The sequence below is a fragment of the Molothrus aeneus genome, chromosome 13, assembly GCF_037042795.1.
Source record: "Molothrus aeneus isolate 106 chromosome 13, BPBGC_Maene_1.0, whole genome shotgun sequence".
Classification (NCBI taxonomy): Eukaryota; Metazoa; Chordata; class Aves; order Passeriformes; family Icteridae; genus Molothrus; species Molothrus aeneus.
Window position 1 is genome coordinate 19,447,753 of NC_089658.1, and position 23,287 is coordinate 19,471,039.

At 57.7% G+C, this 23,287-nt stretch overlaps 2 protein-coding genes across 3 annotated transcripts; both read left to right on the plus strand.

Annotated features, from left to right (window-relative positions):
• Positions 1-1,690: 1,690 nt before the first annotated feature.
• On the plus strand, positions 1,691-10,836 carry NOX5 (NADPH oxidase 5). The gene is made up of 16 exons (XM_066558485.1): positions 1,691-1,922; positions 2,133-2,283; positions 3,237-3,447; positions 3,750-4,077; positions 4,121-4,625; positions 5,340-5,512; positions 5,944-6,126; positions 6,595-6,727; positions 7,284-7,426; positions 7,787-7,882; positions 8,094-8,135; positions 8,482-8,606; positions 9,251-9,335; positions 9,520-9,619; positions 9,726-9,892; positions 10,570-10,836. Exons 1-16 carry the CDS (start codon positions 1,803-1,805, stop codon positions 10,699-10,701), a joined length of 2,694 nt encoding a protein of 897 aa, XP_066414582.1. The 5' UTR covers positions 1,691-1,802; the 3' UTR covers positions 10,702-10,836.
• Positions 10,837-12,219: 1,383 nt separating this feature from the next.
• GLCE (glucuronic acid epimerase) lies at positions 12,220-20,898 on the plus strand. Of its 2 annotated transcripts, none has more exons than XM_066558983.1 (5): positions 12,220-12,244; positions 12,750-12,846; positions 13,693-14,206; positions 16,171-16,407; positions 16,995-20,898. In XM_066558983.1, the coding sequence occupies exons 3-5, from the start codon at positions 13,705-13,707 to the stop codon at positions 18,017-18,019; spliced, it is 1,764 nt and encodes a 587-aa protein (XP_066415080.1). In that variant the 5' UTR covers positions 12,220-12,244; positions 12,750-12,846; positions 13,693-13,704; the 3' UTR covers positions 18,020-20,898. The 2 variants fall into 2 exon arrangements, with proteins under 2 accessions (XP_066415080.1, XP_066415081.1); XM_066558984.1 differs by having other exon boundaries at positions 16,174-16,407.
• Positions 20,899-23,287: the final 2,389 nt, after the last annotated feature.

Here is a 23,287-nt window from a genome sequence, read left to right on the forward strand (position 1 = left end):
GGAACGTGTTATTCCCATTTTTAAAATATCACTATTAAACTTTCTTTTTCATGGAAAAATTTGTGGGATAATTGCCATGTTCCTGATTTTTCTAATGGAATATTCCAAGATTTTCCTGCTTTATTGACCTGAATTAATGGGAGGATTTGGTAAAATGCCCCAAAAATTCAGGATGAGTTAAAAGTCCAAGGAATTCTGGGATAACCCCTCAGAATTTAGGGAGAATGAGTGGAAAACATGGAAAAATTGAATAAATTTGATGTAGAATCCAAGGAAAAGTTGGGAATTGGGGGAGGTTTGCTGTGAAAAACAGGGATTGAATTCCTCCGGATGAGCAAATCCTTTGGAATCCAAGGAAAACTTTGGAATGGAGTGTGGTTCCTGGGAAAAACGGGAATGAAAGGAATTAAATTCCTTTAAATTCCCTGGAGAATCAGGGAATCCAGGGGAAATGTGGGAAAACCAGGGATTGAATTCCTCAGAATGAGCAAATCCCGTGGAATCCAAGGGAAAATTGGGAATGGAGCTCCCATATGCTGCTGGCCCCCATTCCCAACATTCCCACCTGGAATTCCCATTCCTCGGAGCCGGGAAAAGCCCCTTTGGAGCCCCAAATCCCACATGGAGCAGGAGAATTCCCGGGTTTCTCCCTATGGATGCACCTGGATATGGCACAAAGAGCTGGAGAAGCAGTGGGGAAAGGAGGGAACGGCTCCATCCTGGGAAAAACCTTTGGGATCCCAGAAACACTGGGATAAAGACATGGAGATCCTGGGAAAAGGCTGGATTTGGGTGGGGAAAAAAGGCTGGATTTGGGATAGGACAGGGCTGGATTTAGTCCAGTTTATGCCGAGATCCTGGGGGCGTTTGGAAGTTTTTGGGATCAGTTCCGTGCTCCAGCAGCTCCTGGTGGTTATTCCAGGTAGGACCTGGGGGCTCAGCTGCCTCTGGAATGTGGGAATCGGGAACGTTTGTGCCCGGATCTGCTCCTGACATTCCCATGGCAACCTCCCATCGTCCCAGCTGGATTCATTGCGGAGGGAATCCGAGGATGGAGGCTGGAGGAGACATTCCCGGTGTGTTCCTGACAGGCCGGAATTCCGGAGTGGACCCCGCGAATGGCGGCTCCAGATGGATTTGGCGGGAACACAATTCCCGAGGGATGGATGGGACAGGGAATGTCCAGTGCAGGGGTTGGCAAAGGGATAAACAACAGCTGGGAAAAGTGGGATTGGTGTGGGCCATGGAGCTGGGCGGGATTTGGGAAGGGAGGGATAATGGGGATGAGGAGGGAGCAGGGATTTGGGATTTATCCCAGCTGGACACATCCTTCTCCTCGGGAACGCTGCGGGATTTTCTCCCTTTGGAGTCTCCCCGGATCCCTTGGAGGTGAACGGGAGAGGCTGGAGATGGGAAAAGGCTCCTGGAACCTGGATTTTCCTTTGGATCCTGGGGAAGTCTGGGATGCTGGGAAGTGCTGGTGGATTTCATGGAGCGTGGAGGGTTGGAGGAATTTTGGAGGGCTGGGAAAGGAGGGAATGGGAATGGGGAAGGAGGGAATGGGAGATGATCCCTGCTTGGGTTTCCTGGGAAAAAGGAATCCCCAGGGATGCTCCCATGGGCCCCATGATTATCCCAGGAATTGGGCTCAGCAGCTCCATGGAGATTTGGGATTCCATGGAATGCAGCTGATCCCTGCAGGATCCGGATAGCTTTGGGATGCTCCATGCCAGGAGCTCTCTGGAACGAGGCTGGGAGATCCCAAAAAGGGATTGTTGGGATTTAGGGATCGCTCCGGAGCCATGGGAGCGGCGGAGGACGCAGAGTGGCTGCGCTGGGTGAGCAAAAAATTTGGGAATGTCGCTGGGAAGGAGAAGGAAATCAGCCTGGAAGACTTCAAATCCGCCCTGCAGGTCAAGGAGGTCAGGGATCCGTGGGAAGAGGGAATGGGATCAGTGGGAAGAGGGGAGGGATCCATGGGAAGAGGGAATGGGATCAGTGGGAAGAGGGGAGAGATCAGTGGGAATTCCCTGATCCATGGGAACATTCCCTGATCCATGGAGAATATTCCCTGCTCCATGGGGACATTCCCGATTCCCAGCTCCACAGGAACGTTCCCGCTTTTCCCGCAGTCCTTCTTTGCCGAGAGGTTTTTCGCGCTCTTCGATTCCGACGGGAGCGGCTCCCTGAGCCGGGAGGAGCTCCTGGGATCCCTGCGCCGGCTGCTCCGCGGGAATTCCACGGAAAAGCTCCGCTTCCTCTTCCAGGTGTACGACGTGGACGGTGAGAGGAGAAAAACGGGATTCGTTGGGGTTTTTTGGGATAACTGTGGGATTTGGTCTTCTCCGAGCATCCAGCTTTGGCTGGGATGAGGCTGCTGCCCTCGTTCCATGTGGGAATGGGGGAATTCCAGCGGGAAGACGACGATTCCATCAGCTGGGGAGAGCAGGAACTGCTCCTCTGCAATCCCAACTCCCCATCCCGCCTTCCTGAAATTCTGGGATCTTTTGGGTTGGAAAAGCCCTCGGAGATCGAGTCCAACCATTCCCACCCCAAACCCCTTTCAATGCCTCCCTTTCCATGAAGGAATATTCCCAAATATCCAACCTGAACCTCCCCCGGATGCCATTCCCATTATCCTGTCCCTGGTTTCTGGGAGCACATCCTGATCCATCCAGGATTTTCCACTGGAAAATCTGTAGGACTGTGGAATATCGGGATGGAGATGACTCCGTAGGACTGTGGAATATTGGGATCAATCTGATTCTCCAGGGAGTAGATCCTGACCCAACCAGGCTTTTCCTTCCTGCGAGGAAAATTCCTGGATTGGGACTGGAAAACTGGGAGGGAGATGACTCTATGGGGCTGTGGAATATCGGGATGGAGATGACTCCGTGGGGCTGTGGGATATTGGGATGGAGGTGACTCCGTAGGACTGGAATATTGGGATGGAGATGACTCCATGGGGCTGTGGAATATCGGGATGGAGATGACTCCGTGGGGCTGTGGGATATTGGGATGGAGGTGACTGTAGGACTGGAATATCGGGATGGGATGACTCCATGGGGCTGTGGGATATTGGGATGGAGGTGACTCCGTAGGACTGGAATATTGGGATGGAGATGACTCCGTGGGGCTGTGGGATACTGGGATGAAGGTGACTGTAGGACTGGAATATCGGGATGGAGGTGACTCCTTATGGCCCTGTGGGATATCGGGATTCTCCCGGTTTCCAGGGAGCGGCTCCATCGATGCCGAGGAGCTGCGGGTGGTGCTCCAGGGGTGTCTCCGGGAGAGCTCCCTGGCCCTTCCCGAGGAGCGGCTCGGGGCCCTGAGCCAGGCCCTGCTCCAGGCCCTGGACCGGGATCACAGCGGCTCCATCACCTTCCCGGAGCTCCGGGAGCAGCTGGAAGCGTTCCCGGAACTCCTGGAGAACCTGAGCATCAGGTGGGGAGGGGAACTCTGGGATTGCTGGGAAAGGACTCCATGGGGAACCCACAGTGGGCTTGGGAGCAGCTGGAGAGGTTTGGGATTGGATCAGGGATGGGTTGGGATGGGGTTGGGATGGGATGGGTGCAGGGTTTGGATTTTGGGATGGATGCGGGGATGCTGCCACTCTGGCTGCAGGGCCGGGTACCACCCCGGGCTGGGTACTTCTCCAGCTCCTCATTCCCCATCCAAACACCCCCAAATTCCCATCCAAAACCCCTCCCCAGTTCCTATCCAAACCCCAATTCCCATTTTCCCAGTGCTGCCAGCTGGCTGAAGCCCCCCAGTCCCAGTCTTGCTGAGCCCTGGCTGTGCTGCTGCTTTTCCCGGGAATCCCGCGGGGATCAGCGGGCCGGGATGTGCCGCTGTTCCCGGGAATCCCGCGGGGATCAGCGGGCCGGGATGTGCCGCTGTTCCCGGGAATCCCGCGGGGATCAGCGGGCCCGGCTGTGCTGCCTCGGGGGCTGGGTCGCCAGCACCGCGCTCCTGCTCGCCCTGGGGGCTCTGTGGCACCGGGAGCGCGGCCCCGCCCTGGCGCTGGCCCGGGGCTGCGGGCAGAGCCTCAACCTCAACTGCGCCCTGCTGGCCGTGAGTGCCCCGCGACACCGGGGGGACACCGGGGGGACACGAGGGGAGGGAGCCGGGAAGGCCGGGAAGGTCCCGGGTTAGCCAGGAGGGGCGCTGGCCCAAAGTTTCCCGCTGTCCCCGGCGTTTTCCATGGTCCCCCAACATTTCCCCTTCTCTCTGGCATTTCCCATTGTCCCCCAACATTTCCCCTTCTCTCTGGAATTTCCCATTCTCTCCCCGCATTTCCCATTGCCCCGGAATCTCCCATTTCCATTTGCTCCCTGGAATCTCCGGGTGCCCTGGCCCCTCCCCTCGCCCACTGCCCGTCCCTGTCCCGGGTCCCCATCGCTGTCCCCTGTCCCGGGTCCCCATCGCTGTCCCCTGCCCTGTGCCCTGTCCGTGTCGCTGTCGCCAGGCGCTGATGCTGCGGCGCTCCCTGACCTGGCTGCGCTCCACGCCGCTGGCGGAGCTGTTCCCGCTGGAGCTGCACGTGCGGGGCCACGAGCGCGTGGGACACCTGGTGCTGGCCCTGGGGACCGCGCACGCGGGGGCACACCTGGCACAGGCCGGTCAGTGACACGGGGACACACCTGGCACAGGCCGGTCAGTGACACGGGGACAAGGGGACATACGTGGCACAGGGGGTCAGTGACAGGGGACACGGGGACACACCTGGCACAGGCCGGTCAGTGACACGCGGACACACCAGGCACAGGGGGTCAGTGTCACGGGGACACACCTGGCACAGGCCGGTCAGTGACACGGGGACAAGGGGACATACCTGGCACAGGGGGTCAGTGACATGGGGACACGGGGACACACCTGGCACAGGGGGTCAGTGACATGGGGACACGGGGACACACCTGGCGGAGGGGGTCAGTGACACGGGGGCAGAGAGCCCAGGGATGGGGGATCCTGGCCCGGGATCCCAGGGAAGGAAGGGGGTGCCCAGGGACGGGAGGGATGTCCTGGAGGAGGGGTGGCCGTGCCGGGAGGGCTGCGAGGGCAGGGACAGGGACAGGGGACACGGGCCGGACAGGGCAGGGCACGGCCAGCAGCCGCGGGCTGTGATCCCCCTCTAGCGGCTCCCGCCGGACAGCCGAGGTCCCGAGCGGGATCCCAATCGCACATTCCCAAATCGCGGTGCCCCACATCCTGGAACCCCCAGTGCCCACCCCAGAGCCGGTGCCAGGGCTCTCCCCTCTCTGCTCCCCGCGCCTCTCCCGTGCCAACACCCCCGGCGGGGGTGGAGCGGCCGCGCTGAGCCGTGCCCGTGTCCCCAGGGCTGGCACGGCGGGACTGGCTCCTGGCCCTGGGCGAGTACGTGCGGCGGGCGCGGCCGGGCGCGGGCGGCGTTGGCGGCACGGCCCCGCAGACCGGGCTGGCGCTGCTGGCGCTGCTCCTGGCCATGCTCGCCTGCTCCAGCCCCTGCGTGCGCCGCGGCGGCCACTTCGAGGTGATCCCATGGGAATTCCCGGCTGGAATGCCGGGGGTGCCGCGGTGGGAAGGGGGGCACCCCTGGGTGCCCATCCCGGTGCTGCCCCGTGGGAGCTCTGGGCACGCCACACCCGCGGTTTGGGGTTCCTGGGATTTGCTTCCCCACGGGACCCAGGGAATGGTTTCCCGGTGCCACGGGGATATTGGGATGGGATTCCCAGAGAGGCCGTGGGTGCCCCTGGATCCCTGGGAGTGTCCGTGGAGCAATGTGGGATAGTGGGAGGTGTTGGGATTGGAACTGCGCGGGTTTAAGGTCCTTTCCAAGCCAAATCCCAGAGATTCCAGGATTCCCTTGGGCTGCCTTTTCCCACTGGGATACCCAGACAGCCCCACCAGGAAGCACTATTTGGGTCCAGCACTTCCCATTCCCATTCCTACCCCCATTCCCAGGTTTTTTACTGGAGCCACCTCTCCTACATCCCTGTGTGGTTCCTGCTGCTCCTGCACGGTCCCCACTTCTGGAAGTGGTTCCTGATTCCCGGCTCCCTGTTTGTGCTGGAGAAGGTTCTGGGCTGGGCGTGGCGCCGGGCGGGGGATCTGCACATCCTGGAGGCCAAGCTGCTGCCCTCCAAGGTGGGAAAAAATCCCAAATCCCAAGCATTCCAAATCCCAAACATTCCAAATCCCAAACGTCCCACATCCCAAACATCCCAAATCCTATCCATCCATCTCAAATCCCACCATCCCACCTCCTCCTGGCACTCTGGGAATGAAGGAATAAACAAACACGGAAAAGCTGGAGGTGGCAGTGGGAAGCCAAAGGAATTCCTTTATTTCCAAGCCTTTTTCCCTATTTTGTCAAATGAAAACTCTCTGAACAACCGGAGCAGAACGAAAACTCCCGGAACTCGGAAATTTTTCCCCAAATCCCGTAGTTTGAGCCCAGTCTGAACTGGGATTTTATGCAACCCAAACTGGGCAGGGAATGGGGAACAAACCCAACGGGGGGGGGGGACCAGAACCCGGAATTTCCGCTGCACAGAAACCAGCGTGAGGTATCCTTTGGACATTCCCGGTTTTCCTGCTCCCGTTCTCCTGCAGGTGACACACCTGGTGATCCAGAGGCCGAAATCCTTCCGCTTCCAGCCAGGGGATTACGTGTACCTGAATGTCCCGGCCATCGCCGCCTACGAGTGGCACCCCTTCTCCATCAGCAGCGCCCCGGAGCAGCCAGGTTCCTCCTGCTCCCTGCAAATCTCCCTGGAATGTTTCCCACCCCCAGGATCTGTTTTTGATCCCCAGGATCTGTGAGCCACCCCTGGGATCTGTTTCCCATCCCTGGAATGTTTTCCATCCCTGAGATCTGTTTCCGACCCTCAGGATCTGTTTTCCGTCCCTGGGATCTGTTTCCCATCCCTGGAATATTTTCCATCCCCAGGATCTCTTTTCCCACCCTGGGATCTGTTTCCCACCCCTGGGATTTGTCTTCCATCCCGGGATCCGTTTCCCATCCCCAGGATCTGTTTTCCATTCCCAGGATCTGTTTCCCACCCTTGGGATCTGTTTCCCATCCCCAGGATCTCTTTTCCCATCCCTGGGATCTGTCTTCCATCCCTGGGACCCATTTCCCACCCCCAGGATCTGTTTTCCATGCCCACGGTGAAACGTTTTTCCAGCTTGGATGGGGCTTGGAGCAAGCCGGGCTATGGGAGGCGGTTCCATGGGATGAGTTGGGTTTGGAGTTCTTCCCAATCCAGAGAATTCCGGGATTTTGGGATTGATCCCCACAGAAACCCTCTGGCTGCACATCCGGGCGCGGGGCCAATGGACCACCAAGCTCTATGAGTACTTCCAGCGGCTGGAATTGCACGGCCCGGAGCCAAATCCGCCCGGGAAGAGCCGCAGGGAGCGGAGGAGCCGGCACTGGGAACAGGTGGGATTGTGAGTTTGGGATCGGAGCAAAGGGATGGATGTGGAGTGGATCCCATGGGATCATCCCAGCTGGGGAATCCCTCGGGACGAACATTCCCTGCTTGTCCAGCCTTGAAGGATTTGTGTCCCAGGAAATAGGAATTTGTGCTCTGTGGAATGGGATTTGGGATGGATGGATGGATGGATGGATGGATGGATGGATGGATGGATGGATGGATGGATGGATGGATGGATGGGATGGTAGGATTTGGGACTGATGGGATTTTTTGCCCCATGAAATGGGAATTCCTGTGACCCTGCTGGAGGCCCAGCAGATCCCAGGAGAGGTGATCCCAGTGCTGATTCCAGCCTTGGCTCCCAGGAAGGATCCGTGGCGTCCGGCAGGGATGGAGCTGTGGAGCTGACGGCATTCCGAGCCTCCGGAGCTGCTTTCCCAGGAAAGGACCCAGAGCAGGGGGTGAGCACTGCCCCGATCCCAGGGGACAGGGACTGGATCCCAAATGGGATAAAGCTCCTTAAAAAGCTCCTTTTTGGAAAGAAACTCCTTGGATGTTATTGTGGCATTGACAGCTGGAATTGCGTGTGCAGCCCAGTGGGAAAATGCCCAAATCTAGGGAATTTTGGGAGTGCTTGGGAAGGGGGATGGTCACTGCTCCCCTCTCCTGCAGGGCGCCGGGCCTGGGGAGACCCAGCGGAGCTGCAGCGTCAAGGTGAGGATGTTCCCAGCTTCCCTGGATCCCGGGAAATGGGCTGGGATCAGCATTCCCACCATCCCATCCACATTCCTGTCCATCCCATCCATGTTCCTGTCCATCCCATCCCCGTTCCCAGCTGCTCCATCCCTGTATCCCTGTGCCTGGATGATCCCACATGAGGCTGATCCAAACCCTGCCCTGCTGGAAAACTCCAGTCCTTCCCAGCCATTCCTTGCTCATACAAAACCCCATGAGGATCCCAAATTTCTGGATCCCCTTTGTGCCCTTCTCCTCTGCCCGGGAGCTGCTCCAGCCCCTGGAACTGCTGGATCTGACCCTGGAATTGCTGGATCTGTCCCAGTGCTTCCTGGACGGTCCCTACGGAAGCCCAAGCCGGCGGATCTTCACCTCGGAGCACGCCGTTCTCATCGGAGCCGGCATCGGGATCACCCCCTTCGCCTCCATCCTGCAGAGCATCATGATCCGGTGGGTCCCCCTGGAATCTGGGAACATCCCAGGGATTTGGGATGCGTGCCCGGGTGGAGGTGTCATCCAATCCTTGATCCTTGGGATTCATTCCCATGGCCACAGGTGGGGCTTGCCTCAGTGTCAGGATTTTCCTTGGGAATCTGGGCTGCGGGAAAGGTGCTGGAGGGAGCTTGGCCATGGGCAGGCACCAGGAGGGAAGGGGCAGGAAAAGTTAGGAAGGAGCAGGAAAAGGAAGGAAGGAGCAGGAATGGGCAGGAAAAGGAAGGAAAGAGCAGGAAAAGGTAGGAAGGGGAAGGAAGGAGCAGGAATGGGAATGGGAAGGAAGGGGCAGGAAGGGACAGGAAGCAGCAGGAATGGGAAGGAAGCAGCAGGAATGGGAAGGAAGGAGCAGGAATGGGAAGGAAGGAGCAGGAACGGGAAGGAGGGAGCGGGAATGGGAAGGAAGGAGGGAGTGGGAATGGGAAGGAAGGGGCAGGAAGGGACAGGAAGCAGCAGGAATGGGAAGGAAGGAGCAGGAATGGGAAGGAGGGAGCGGGAATGGGAAGGAAGGAGGGAGTGGGAATGGGAAGGAAGGGGCAGGAAGGGACAGGAAGCATCAGGAATGGGAAGGAAGGAGCAGAAACTGCCACTCCCCCGTGCAGGTACCGGCGGCGGAGGCAGAGCTGCCCCAGCTGCCATTTCTCCTGGAGCGAGGAACGGCAGGATGAGGAGATGACGCTCCGGAAGGTGGGAACGGGAACAGGAGCGAGAGGGGATGTGGGATCCAGGCTTGGCCTGGGATGGGGCTGCAGGGTGCTGGGGTGGAGAGCCTGGGAGCATCCCTCAAATCCGGGAAAACTTTGGGAATGGGGGCTGGATCTGGTGCCAGGATGCGGTGAGATCCCAAGCCGAGGCTTTCCCGCCCTGCCAGGTGGATTTCATCTGGATCACGCGGGACCAGCAGCACCTGCAGTGGTTCCTGGGCCTCCTGGCCAAGCTGGAGGCGGAGCAGGCGGAGCTGGAGCCGGGAGGTGAGCGGGAGCACGCGGCATCATTCCCGGGAAAACCCCCAGCCCAATCCAGGCCCCGGAGCGGGGCCGGATCCCGGCGGGCAGCTGGAATGCCTGGGGTTGCCAGGGAAGTTCCTGGAGCTGCACCTGTACATGACCTCGGCGCTGGGCAAGGGGGACGTGAAGGCGCTGGGGCTGCAGCTGGCCCTGGACCTGCTGGCGGCCCGGGAGCAGCGCGATTCCATCTCCGGGCTCCGCTGCCGCACCCAGCCCGGCCGCCCCGACTGGGACAAGGTCAGGGAGCCGGGATACAGGGAATAACGGGAATGCTGGGGCGGGGGGAGAGGGTGAGCAGGGCTAAGGGAGGGAGCGGGGAATCAGGGAATGGGATCACAGAATTGGGGAATGGGATCATGGAATAGGATCCAAGAATCGGGGAATGGGATCAGGCAATCGGGGAATGGGATCATGGAATCAAGGAATGAGATTGTGGAATAGGATCCAAGAATCGGGGAATGGGATCATGGAATAGGATCAGAGAACTGGGGGAATGGGATCAGACAATCCGGGAATGGGATTGTGGAATAGGATCGGAGAACTGGGGAATGGGATCATGGAACGGGATCCAAGAATTGGGGAATGGGGTCGGAGAATCGGGGAATGGGATCACAGGATCATGGAATCATGGTATGGGATCATGGAATGGGATCAGAGAATCAGGGAATATGTTGGTAGGGAATGGGAAGATGACCTCACTCCAAGCCTCTGATCTGGGTCACATTGTGGAATGGGATCATGGGTTCAGGGAATGGGATCATGGAATCATGGAATGGGTTGGGTTGGAAGGGGCCCCAAAGGTGACCTCATTCCAGCTGTCTCGTCCAGCCCCAGGGATGATGAAATGGGATCAGGGGATGCTGGAAGGGGTGGGGAAGGGCGGATCCCGGATCCCGGCGCGATTCCCGCTCCAGGTGTTCGGGCGGGTGGCGGCGGAGCAGCGCGGCAGCGTCCGGGTGTTCCTGTGCGGCTCCGCGGGGCTGGCCCGGGTCATCCGCGGGCACTGCCGCCGCTTCGGCTTCCGCTTCCACCGCGAGACCTTCTGAGAGCAGCCGCAATTCCAGCCGGGATCCCTGCGGCCGGGGCTGTGGGAATGCTGCCTGCAGACCGCGGGAATAAATCGGGAAAAGATGGGAGTGTTTCCTTTGGATCTGAGGAATAAATCAGGAAAAGACTGGAAACTTTCCTTTGGATCTAAGGAATAATTGAGGAAAAGATGGGAAAGTTTCCTTCTTATCTGAGGAATAAATCAGGGAAAGATGGGAATGTTTCCTTTGGATCTGAGGAATAAATCAGGAAAAGATGGGAATGTTTCCTTTGGATCTGAGGAATAAATCAGGAAAAGATGGAAAAGTTTCCTTTGGATCTGAGGAATAATTGAGGGAAAGATGGGAATGTTGGGGTTCATAAAAGCAATTCCAGCTCCTTGGCAAAACCAAGGAAAAAACTGGGATGGGAATTGGTGCATGAGAGATGCTACTCCCTCCAGCCCAAAATCTGTGCTGGATTTGGATTGGGTTGCCTGGTAAATCAAGAGAATCCAGGAATCAGGAGCTGGTGAGGCTGTGGATAACAGTTCCACGCTTGGAATTCCTGATTTTCCACCCTTTTCCAGGCGTGGAATCTGCTCCAAAGCAGCAGCTCCTGGTGGGCAAGGCACAGAATTCCCGGGTTAGTGTTGGATTGGGATTGAATCACGTTCATCCGGGTTCTGTTGGGTTCATCCCGAGCTGGGTGGTTTTTAGGGATGGAGGATCTTGGAATCATGGAATTTGTTTGGAATCACGGAATTGTTTCTGTTGGAAAAGCCCTTGGAGATCCCGGACTCCAACCAGTCTGCTGTCCCCAAGTGTCACATCCAGAGGGCTCCAATCCCTCCGGGATGTGACTCCAGCCCTGCCTGGCAGCTCCTCCATGCCTGGAGCTTTTCCAGGTGGGGATTTTCCCAACGTTTCCAAACCTCCCCCGGCGCAGTCGCTCTCCCCCTCCGCTCTCCCTGAGCCGCTTGCCCAGCCCGCCGCTCTCCCGGTCCCTTTCATCAGTTACTCATTAATTATTCATTAATTATTCATTAATCCCCGTTAATTATCGCGATCAAAGCCGGCGCCTCACGCGGCATCGCCACGTGACCGCGCTGTGGGCGGGGCCTGACGCAGCCAATCAGCGATGCGCTCCGCCCGGAAGCCCCGCCCCTTAAAGGCGCGCTTCTGATTGGTCGCCGCCGCTCTCGCGGGAAGCCGGGGCGGGGCCGCTCCCGCCGCTCCCCCCCGGCCGCGCCGGTGCCAGCGGGGGCTGCGGCGGTGCCGGGGCCCCGCGGGGGTGCGAGTGGCGCCTGCAGCGCTCCCGGTGCCCCCGGAGCCGGCGGGGAGGCAACGCCTCCTCCCCGCCCCGCCCTACCCTATCCGGCGCCGTTGTGGCGGCGGCACCGCCGCGCCGCGCTTTCCTATTCGCTGGCGCCCTATGCTCGCGCCGCCCCCCGCGCGCTCCCATTGGCCGCGAGGCGCGAGGGCGGGGCCCTGGCGCGGCCCCTCCGTGCTCCCCCCGCTGCCCCGCGCGGGGGTTCCGCCGCCCGCCAGGCCCTGGGCGCAGGTGAGGAGCGGGCCGGGATTCCAGGGAATTCCCGGGATGACGGGAATGATGGGAATGACGGGAATGGTGGGAATCATGGCAGCGGGAGAGGGAGAGGGCAGCGAGGTTACCCGGGCTGGGCGTGCTCGGGCCGCCTCGGGGTTGCTGCCGGAGCCTGGAATGAGGGAATGGGAGCGGTGGGAATTTGAGAATTCGGGAATACGGGCTGGGAATGCGGAAATGCGCGGAAATACGGGATATGGGCTGGGGGAATGTGGAGTGCAGGAATCGCGGCTCTGGGATTCGGGAATATGGGATCCGGAATTCCTGGAATTCCCTGAGGATTTTCCTGGAATTATGAAGCGTTTCCTGGGAATCAGATGACTTTCCTGGGAATAGCAGGATTTCCCTGGGAATGTCAGGATTTTCCTGGAATTCGGAGGAGTTTCCTGGGAGTACCAGGATTTCCCAGGAAAAGCTTCATCTGGGGCTGCTCCAGCTCCATTTTCCCTGCTTTTCCCTGCAGGAATCCCAAGAGGAATCCGTAAATCCCGGGATTTTTGCCTCTGGAAGCTCGAGATGCGTTAGAATTCCAAGAATTCCCAGAATTCCCTTTCCCTGAGGTAAGAACAAAGCTGCTTTTCTCCATTCCTGTTTATTCCCGGCTCTGCTGGGATCTCTGGAGTTCCTGTCCCAGTCTGGAACCCAGATTTCCCTGATTGCTGGGAATGTTGGCACTGACCCTGGACAGGGATACCATTCCCATCCAGGAAAGCCCAAATCCATGTCCTGATCCTGTTTTTCCATGGTTTTCCCAGGGATGTTCCACCATGAGTGACATTTCCAGCTGGAACATCCCAAATCTCCCTCCTGCTCCCGTTTTCCCATGTTTTCCCAAGAATGCAGCACCATGTGCTGACCATTCCCATCTGGAACATCCCAAATCTCCATCCTAATCCTGTTTTTCCATGTTTTCCCAGGAATTCTGCACCATGCACTGTCTGGCATGGGTGCCATTCCCATCAGGACCACCCCAAATCCCTCTCCTGATCCTGTTTTTCCCCGTTGTTTTTCCCAGGAATGCAGCACCATGCACTGCCTGGTCTGGGTCCTGTTCCCATCAGCAACATCCCAAATCCCTCACTTGATCCTGTTCTTCTGCATTTTTCCCTGTTTTTCCCAGGAATTCTGCACCATGAGTGCCATTCCCATTTGGAACACCCCAAATCCCTGTCCTGATCCCATTTTTCCATGTTTTCCCAGGAATGCAGCACCATGCGCTGCCTGACCCCATCACCCTGACCATTCCTATCTGGAACACCCCAAATCCCTCTCCTGATCCCATTTTTCTGTGTTTTCCCAGGAATGTAGCACCATGCGCTGCCTGGCCTGGGTGCCGTTCTGATCTGGAACACCCCAAATCCCTCTCCTGATTCCGTTTTTCCCCTGTTTTTCCACGTTTTTCCCAGGAATGCAGCACCATGCGCTGCCTGGCCCGCCTCAGCTCCAAGGCTCTCCTGGTGCTCTGCTCCCTCCTGGCTCTGCTCTCGCTGCTGCTCTGGACCCGCTGCTCCCATCGCCCCCAGCCCGCTCCAGGCCCCCCGGAGCACCCCGGCATTCCCGACAGCGAGGAGGCCTCGCCCCAGGACGCCCCCAGAGCCCCGGGAATGCCGGGAAGCGCCGGGAGGGCGGCGGCGGGGCCGCGCTACGAGGAGATCGACTGCGTCATCAACGAGGAGCAGACGGTGAAGGGGCGGCGCGAGGGCAGCGAGGTGTTCCTGCCCTTCAGCTGGGTGGAGAAGTACTTCCAGGTGTACGGACGCATCGCCCAGGCTGACGGGGGCGAGAGGTTCGAGTTCTCCCACAGCTACTCCAAGGTGTACGCCCAGCGCGCGCCGTACCGGCCCGACGGCGTCTTCATGTCCTTCGAGGGCTACAACGTGGAGCTGCGCGACAGGGTCAAGTGCATCAGCGGCGTGGAGGGTGAGGGACGGGGCGTTCCCCCTGGGGAGTCTTTGGGGTTGGGATGAGCCCTAGAATCTCCTGGAAGTGCTCCGTAAAACGCGCAGGAAGTGCTCTGTAAAATGTGCTGGAAGTGTGAAGCGAACCTGGGCGTTCTGGTGGGAATGTGGGAATGGTGGTAGGGTCAAGTGCATCAGCGGCGTGGAGGGTGAGGGACGTCTTTGGGGTTGGGATGAGCCCTAAAATCTCCTGGAAGTGCTCTGTAGAATGTGCTGGAAGTGCAGAGTGATCTGGATGTTCTGGTAGGAATGTGGGAATGGAGGTGGCACTGGCAAAGTCCATGAGAGGATCAAGTGCATCAGCAGTGTGGAGGGTGAGGGCCTGGGCGTTCCCCCTGGGGAGTCTTTGGGGTTGGGATGAGCCCTAAAATCTCCTGGAAGCGCTCTGTAGAATGTGCTGGAAGTGCTCTGTAAAAGGTGCTGGAAGTGCAGAGTGACCTGGATGGGAATGGGAGTGGTGACACAGTCAAGTGCGTCAGTGGGGTGGAAGGTGTGAGCCTGGGCATTCCCGGGAATTTTTGGGGTTGGGATGATCCTTAAAATCTCCTCGAAGTGCGAAGGGACACGGATATTCTGGTGGGCATGTGGGAATGGTGGTAGGGTCAAGTGTGTCAGTGGCATGGAGGATGAGGGCCTGGGCATTCCCTGGGGGAGTCTGTGAGGTTGGGATGATCCCTAAACTCTCCTGGAAGTGTTCTGTAAAATGTGCTGGAAGTGCTCCGTAAAATCTCCTGGAAGTATGAAGGGACATGGATGTTCTGGTGGGAATGTGGGAATGGAGGTGGCACCAGCAAAGTCCATGACAGGGTCAAGTGCATCAGCAATGTGGAAGCTGTGAGCCTGAGGATCCTTTTGGGATTGGGACAATCCCTAAAATGTGCTGGAAGTGCAGAGTGACCTTGATGTTCTGGTGGGAATATGGGAATGGCGGTAGGGTCAAGTGTGTCAGCAGTGTGGAAGGTGGGAGGCAGAGGATTCCCAGGAATTTTTGGGATTGGGATAAACCTGAAAATGTGCTGGAAGTGCTCTTTAAAATGTGCTGGAAGTGCTCCTTAAAATGTGCTGGAAGTGTGAAGTGACCTGGATGTGGTGATGGGAACGTAGGAATGGGGGTGGCACCATCAAGGTCTGTGACAGGGTCAGATGCATCAGTGGTGTGGAACTTGGGTTTTGCTGGGAAAGCAGAGGATTCCCAGCAATTTTTGGGATTGGGATGATCCTTAAAATGTGCTGGAAGTACAGAGTGACCTGGCTGTTCTGGTGGGGATGTGGGAATGGGGATGCCACTGGCAAGGTCTGTGACAGGGTCAGGGACATCAGCAGAGCAGAAGGTTTTTTGGGGTTGGGATGATCATGAAAATCTGCTGGAAGTCCTCCTTAAAATGTGCTGGAAGCGTGAAGTGACCTGGATTTGGTGCTGGGAATGCAGGAATGGGGTTTAGCGGTGGCGCCTCGGGCCTTGGGATTGTCAGGGATGGGTTGGGTGGGACAGGACATGGGGAATGGCTCCCAGTGCCAGAGGGCAGGGGTGGATGGGATATGGGGCAGGAATTCCGGGGTGGACTGGCGTTCCCAGAGAAGCCGTGGCTGCCCCTGGATCCCAAGAATGTCCAATGCCAGCTTGGAGCACCCTGGGATGGTGGAAGTGGCCTTACCCTTGGAAGGGGTGGAATGGGGTGGGATTGAGGTTCCCTTGCACCCAGCCTTTCCACAATTCCATAAAAGTTGGGAAGACCATGCCAGGGATTCCTCTGCCAGCTAAAACCATGGAATTCTGGATTTTATTGGGAAAGGGCCCAACGCCCTCCTTCCCTGGGACTTCCCTCTAACCTCCAACTGCTTTGATGGAGTTCCTGGAATTTCGGGGTGCAGAGCAGGACTTTTTCCCTCATTCCAACGCTCATGCCAGTGTTTTTTTCCGGGCAGGAGTTCCTCTCTCCACACAGTGGGGCCCCCAGGGCTACTTCTACCCCATCCAGATCGCCCAGTACGGGCTGAGCCACTACAGCAAGAACCTGACGGAGAAGCCGCCGCACGTGGAGGTGTATGAGACGGCGGGGGACGGGAACGGGAACGGGGAATGGACGGTGCCCAAGGGCTGCTCCCTCACCACTGTCTGGGACAAGACCCGGCTCACCGGGGTCAAGCAGTTCTCCTGCCCAGGTGGGTGGCGGAGCAGGGAGTGGGAATTGTTGGGTGCTGGGGTTTTGTCTGGCCTTTGTTCCCAATCCTTGATTCCAGTCTTTCATTCCCAGTCCTTCATTCCCAATCCTTTTCATTCCTTATGCTTCATTTCCTGTCCTCTTCACTCTTCATCTTTTTCATTCTGCATCCTTTTTATTCCCCATCCTTTTTCTTCCCAATCCTTTGTTCCCAATTCTTCATTCCCAGTCCTTCCTTCCCCATCCTTTTCATTCCCAATCCTCCATTCCCCATCCTTTTCATTCCCAATCCTCCATTCCCCATCCTTTTCGTTCCCAGTCCTCCATTCCCCATCCTTTTCATTCCCAATCCTCCATTCCCCATCCTTTTTGTTCCCGGTCCTCCATTCTCCATCCTTTTCATTCCTTATCCTTCATTCCCGATCCAATCAGGTGAAACAGCCCAGAAACGTTGAATTATTGAAGGGCTGCTCTAAAAGCTTTGGAATCCCTCCTGGGAGCGGGGATGGCCTCTGGAATCTGCTCCAACCCTTTGGAAACGGGAATCTTTCCGTGCTGAGCGAGCCTTTTCCGGGGTTGCTTTTGCAGAAAGCTCCGAGGGCGTCTCCCTGGAGCTCAACAACGGCCGGGATTTCATCATCTCCTTCGACCTGAAGCTGCTGAGCAACGGCAGCGTGTCCGTGGTGCTGGAGACCACGGAGAGGAACCAGCTCTTCACCGTGCACTACGTGTCCAGCACGCAGCTCATCGCCCTCAGGGACAGGGACATCTTCTACGGCATCGGAGCGCGCAGCAGCTGGAGCACGCTCACCCGGGACCTGCTGACGGATCTCCGCAAGGGCGTGGGGCTCTCCAACACCAAGGCGGTGAAGCAAACCAAGATCATGCCCAAGAGGGTGCTGCGCTTGGTGGCCAAAGGCCGCGGCTTCCTGGACAACGTCACCATCTCGGCCACCGCCCACATGGCCGCCTTCTTCGCCGCCAGCCGCTGGCTGCTGCGCAACCAGGACGAGCGCGGCGGCTGGCCCATCATGGTCACCAGGAAGCTGGGGGAAGGCTTCAAATCCCTGGATCCGGGCTGGTACTCGGCCATGGCGCAAGGCCAGGCCATGTCCACGCTGGTCAGGGCCTACCAGCTGACCAAGGAGCCGGCGTTCCTGGGCGCGGCGCTCCGGGCCACGGCGCCCTTCAAGCTGCCGGCGGAGCAGCGCGGGGTCAAGGCGGTGTTCATGAACCGGCACGACTGGTACGAGGAGTACCCCACCACGCCCAGCTCCTTCGTGCTCAACGGCTTCATGTACTCCTTGATCGGCCTCTACGACCTGAAGGAGACGGCCGGGGAGAAGCTGGGCAAGGAGGCGCGGCTGCTCTACGAGCGCGGCATGGAGTCGCTCAAGGCCATGCTGCCGCTCTTCGACACCGGCTCGGGCACCATCTACGACCTGCGGCACTTCATGCTGGGCACGGCACCCAACCTGGCGCGCTGGGACTACCACACCACGCACATCAACCAGCTGCAGCTGCTGGGCTCCATCGACGACGCGCCCGTCTTCAAGGAGTTCGTCAAGAGGTGGAAGAGTTACCTGCGGGGAGGGCGGGCCAAGCACAACTGAGCTCCTCCCCGTCCTCCCCGCCGTTCCGACGGCTCCTTCCCAAAATTGCGGGCCTTAAAACTGCTCCGGGGAGGGTTTGGGATCGGGACGCTCTCTCCCGCGTTGAGGTTGGGTTTTGTTGGGATTGGTTTTTCCTTTTCCGAGGAAAATGTTTGCAGAAGCCATAGAAGTCTTGGAAGCGCGGTCGCTGCCTGGAGAGCTCATCCAGGGCCTCCTAAACCGGGATTTTGTGTCCGTGTTGGAGCAGCTCCCATGGGATGAGCGCCGTCCACGGGAATCACTCGGAGCCTGGGAGTGCAAAGCGTGGCTTTAAAGTGGGGGGGGGTTTCCTAGGGATTCGCTTTTTCGGGATGAAAAATCCGCAGTTGGAGTTTTTTGCCAGTTCTCTGCCTGGAGATCCTGGAGCTGGAGGGTTTCTTCATGGAAAACACGTGCCCGGCATCATGGAAGCACAACTGGGAGCCTGGAGCACACAGCCCCGGGCCACCAGCACCCGTGTCCCCTCGGAGCTGGGATCCCTTATCCTGGTGTCCCCTCGGAGCTGGGATCCTTATCCCGGTCACTGGAATTCCCTCAGAGCTGGGATCCCTTATCTTGGTGTCCCCTCAGAGCTGGGATCCCTTATCCTGGTGTCCTCTCGGAGCTGGGATCCTTATCCCGGTCACTGGAATTCCCTCGGAGCTGGGATCCTCATCCCTGTCACCGGTATCCCCTCAGAGCTGGGATCCTTTTTCCTGGAGCTCTGTGTTTTCTATGGGATTTTGGAATTCCATCTGGGAGGTTCCTCAGAGCTTTGGGGGCGTTTTTGGGAATTGCTGAGCGGGACGTGGAGCTCATCTGGAGTTCCTCAGGAAATGCAAGAATTCGGGAATTTTCATTTTTCTCCTGCTCCAGCCCATCCAGCATTTTAACAGTTCCATCCCAGAGGTTTTTCCAGCTCTCCCTGGGCTGGAACTCTCAGAGGAGCTGTGGCTGCCTCTGGATCCCTGGAATGCCCAAGGCCAGCTTGGAGCAGCCCGGGACAGTGGAAGGTCCCTATGGAATGGGATGAGCTTTAAGGTCCTTCCCACCCAACCATTCCATGATTCCATGATCCCACCGGCTGCCTGATCCCAAAATCGAGGATGGACATTGGGAATTCCCACTGCTCCCATTCCGCGTTGAAGCTGATCCCAATCCCAAAATCCTGGGCACAAGGACAACACCCATCTCCATCTTTTTATTGCTTTCATTTTTTGAGGCTTTTCCTTCATTTCTCACCGATCTCGGAGCGACCTTTTCCCGGCTTTAATCCACGCGCTCCGGTCGGATCCATCCATCCATCCCATGGATGGCAGAGGAGAAATTCCAATACCAAAGGTAGCAGAGGGGAATTTTTTCCATGCCCATGGAAACCCAGCAGACACAAACCCACCCCAAACCCGGGATTCCTGCTCAAAAATCCGCTCCATCCTCCCTCCACGGGTTCCTTCCATTGTTTTCCCGGCTGGAAAACCCAGAGAGCCTCCTTGGATGCTGCTCCAGGATGGTGTTGGTGCCTTACAGAGGCCAGAATTCCTCTTGGTTGGGTTTTTTGGGAATTGATGCTGATGGTGGGGTTGGAGCATGGCTGATTTTCCCGCTCTGGAAGAGCTCGGAAGCGCGGGATGGGCATTCCAAGGTTGAGGTCCCACCTCCTGTCCTTCCATCACCTTCTGGTGGCCTTAGACAGGTGGAGCTTCCAGGAATCCCCAGAGGCTGTAAATCCATGGAGAATCCATGGGGATATTCCTGATACTCCTTAAATTCCGTTGTGCATTGGAAGAGGATCCTTGACCATGCTGGCAGTGCCCAGAACTTCATGGAATTCATTCCAATTTGGGATCTTTTTCTTCATTTTCCATCTTCAAGCTCCCAAAGATCTTTGGGACCAAGATCAGCTTTGATCCCAGATTTTCCTGTGGAGATCCATGGGCTCTTCCCATGGGATCCTTTCTCCATGGATGCCGCTGGAAGTTTGGGATGGAGCATTCCAAGGTTGCCCCTCCTGTCCTTCCATCACCTTCTGGTGGCCTTAGCACAGGTGGAGCTTCCAGGAATCCCTACCAGAGGCTGCAATTCCATGGAGAATCCATGGGGAATTCCTGATACTCCTTAAATTCCATTGTGCATTGGAAGAGGACCCTTGGCCATGGAGCCAATCCCCAGAACTTCTTGGAATTCATTCCAGTTTAGGATTTATTTGTTCATTTCCACCTTCAAGCCCCCAGAGATCTTTGGGACCCGGATCAGCTTCGATCCCAGATTTTCACCCGGAGATCCGTTGGCTCTTCCCATGGGATCCCCTCTCCGTGGCTCCCCCACCCCAGCAGCACAAGCACAACCCCCCCCGGAATCCGGGCATTCCCTGGAATCCAGCATTCCCTGGGATCCGGGCATTCCCTGGAACCCGGCATTCCCTGGGATCCAGCATTCCCTGGAATCTGGCATTCCCTGGAATCCGGCATTCCCTGGGATCCGGGCATTCCCTGGGATCCGGCATTCCCTGGAATCTGGCATTCCCTGGGATCCGGGCATTCCCTGGGATCTGGCATTCCCTGGGATCCAGGCATTCCCTGGAAGCCGCTCATTCCCGTTCTCCTCCTCCCCAGGCGTGGCTTGGCTGGGATTTTGTTGGATTTCCCGGGATTTTCCCGAGGATCCCGATGGAAAATATGCAATAATTTGTTTACAGGATGCTCCGGGCAGGGCGCTCCTTTAAGCACAATGTGCACAGGATAGTTTTGTATTCCGCCCCTCCGGAATTTTTGGCGGGAAGAGGTTCTCCTACGTTTCTATGGGACATTGGGAATGCTTGGAAAGCTTTCTAAGACTGGGAAATAAATTTTTTTATCTTAAGAAAAAAAAAAAAACAACAAACAAACCTTGGGATGTCTTCCTTATTCGGGGATTTTCCAAGTATTTTATTTTCCAGATGTATTCCAAGTTTTTTCCCTGCGGTGGTGGCGTTTTGAGGTGTCGTGGTTTTAAGGAGGTTTTCTTCTGGAAAAGTGGGAAAATGTGGATTTTTCGCATTAATTAAGGGTTTGGTGATTGAGGGAAGGAGCACAAGCGGTGGATTCCTGCTGGGAATTATTCCAGCTTGTTTGGAATCTTTTGGGAATTGTTAAATGAGGATTTTAATGGAGCGGTCACTAAAAATATCCCAATGTTGGGAATGGGGAAATGCAGCTCCAGGGAATCCCAGAGCCCCTTCCAGGAATCCAGGGAGAGCTGGAGAGGGATTTGGATCAGGGAGGGAGGGGCAGGACACAGGGAATGGCTGGAAAAGTGGATCTTGGGAAGGAATTCCCAGCTGGGATGGAATTCCCAGAGAAGACGTGGCTGCCCCTGGATCCCAGGAATGTCCAAGGCTGGGCTGGAGCACCCTGGGATAGGGAAAGGTGTCCCTGCCCATCCCACCCAAAATATTCTGGGATTCTCCCAAGTGATTCCCACTCCTTGGCACGTTGGGATTGAAAAGAGCCTTGGAGCATCCCCGAAGGTGGGAACGGAATTCCAGAGCACCGGGAAGCTGTGTCCAGGGAAAAGCTGTGTCCCAGTGCTGGCAGGAAGGGGTTAATTCCCAGGAGTCCCCAGGACTTTCCTGTGGGATTGAAGTTCGGGATAGAGCTGGGAATTCACCAGCCCTGCCCAGCTCCTCTCTCTCCCAATTTCTGGAAAACTGAGGGATAATAATTAATAATAATTAATAATTAACTGAGCCCGCTCATCCCTCTCCATCCCGCTGGGATCTCCCACTCTCCGAACGCTGGGAAAGCCGTTCGCAGTGGAACACTGCAGGAAAAGCAGCGGATTTTTGGGAAGCAGAAGGGGAAACTCACCGGGCTGGGATTCATTCCCATCCAGCTGGGAAGGAATAATCCGGGAATGAGGAGCCGCGGGAGGGCTGGAATTGCCGGGCTCCTCCGGAGGAGCTCCGGGAGTTTTCCAGAGGCGCCGGGAGCGGGAGATGCTCGGCAGGGCTGGGAATTGATTTTTTTTAAATTTTTTTTTTTCCTGCTTTTTTTCCACTTCCTCGTCGCTGGCTCCGATCCCGGCCGCGTTTGGCCGCGCCGATTTCCGGGTTTATCTGGGAACCTTTTTTCCGTGGACGAGCCGGGGTTCATCCTCTCCCACAGCCTGGGAATTGCCGGCTCTGGGACCATCCCTGGGCGCGCTTCCCGGCGGGATCGTGCCTCTGGAAAAGCCGCGCCCGCCCGGCCGGGAATTCCATGTGGGCAGTGTTTGTTCCCCGTGAGTAATCCCGGGATTCGGAGGCAGCGCTGGAAAACGCCGCATCCAGCGGCGGCTCCGAGCAGCGCCCGTAAGTCCCGGCTTGTCCCCCTCTCCGGCATTCCCAGCTCTTCCCGCTGATCCCGAGGGTCGGCTCCCGGGAAGTTCGGGAATGCGGGAATAGGGGAATGGGAATGGGAAAAGCGCCGGGGCAGCGGGAGCATTCCCGGCCCTCCCACGGCTCCCGGCGCGGGGGATCGCGGAATTCCCGGGAAGTTTCACTCGGGAGCGGGATGGGGTCTGGGATCCCGCGGGAAGGACGGGTGGGATCGGCGGATTTCTGGCATGGAAAAGCTGCTGCTCCCGGCGGATCCCGGCGAATTCCAGCGGCAACAACAACAACAACAACAACTCCCACAAAGCCGCCGTTGTCCCGCCGGGAGCGCTCCTGGCACGGCCCGCGCCGCTCCCGGAGTTTTCCAGCGCTGCTCCCGCTGCTCCCGGCGCCGCTGGAAACGCGAACGGGGCCGCCTCGGGAATTCCCGAATATTCCCGGCCCGTGGAAAAGCGCCGCTGGAGCTGGCACGGAGCGAGGGATGTGCCAGGGAGTGCCGTGCCAGGGGGTGGGATCTGCCATGGGGAGGGATAGGGATGCTCCATAGGGAAAGGAGATTCCATAGGAGAAGATGTGCTGTGGGGATGGAAGGAAAGGAAAGGAAAAAGGAAAGGAAAGGAAAAAGGAAAGGAAAGGAAAGGAAAGGAAAGGAAAGGAAAGGAAAGGAAAGGAAAGGAAAGGAAAGGAGAAAAAGGAAAAAGAAAAGGAAAGGGAAAGGGTGCCATGGGAGCTGTGCCATGGGCAGAGGACGGCGACAAGGTGACAGGGCCGGGCTCCTGGCATGGCGGCGGTGCCGGGTGGGGACATCGGTGCCAGGTGGGGACGTTCCCCGGGAGCTCCCGGGCCGGAGCTGCGGCTGCAGGGCCGGGACAGCCCCGAGAGGGATCGGGTGGGACTGC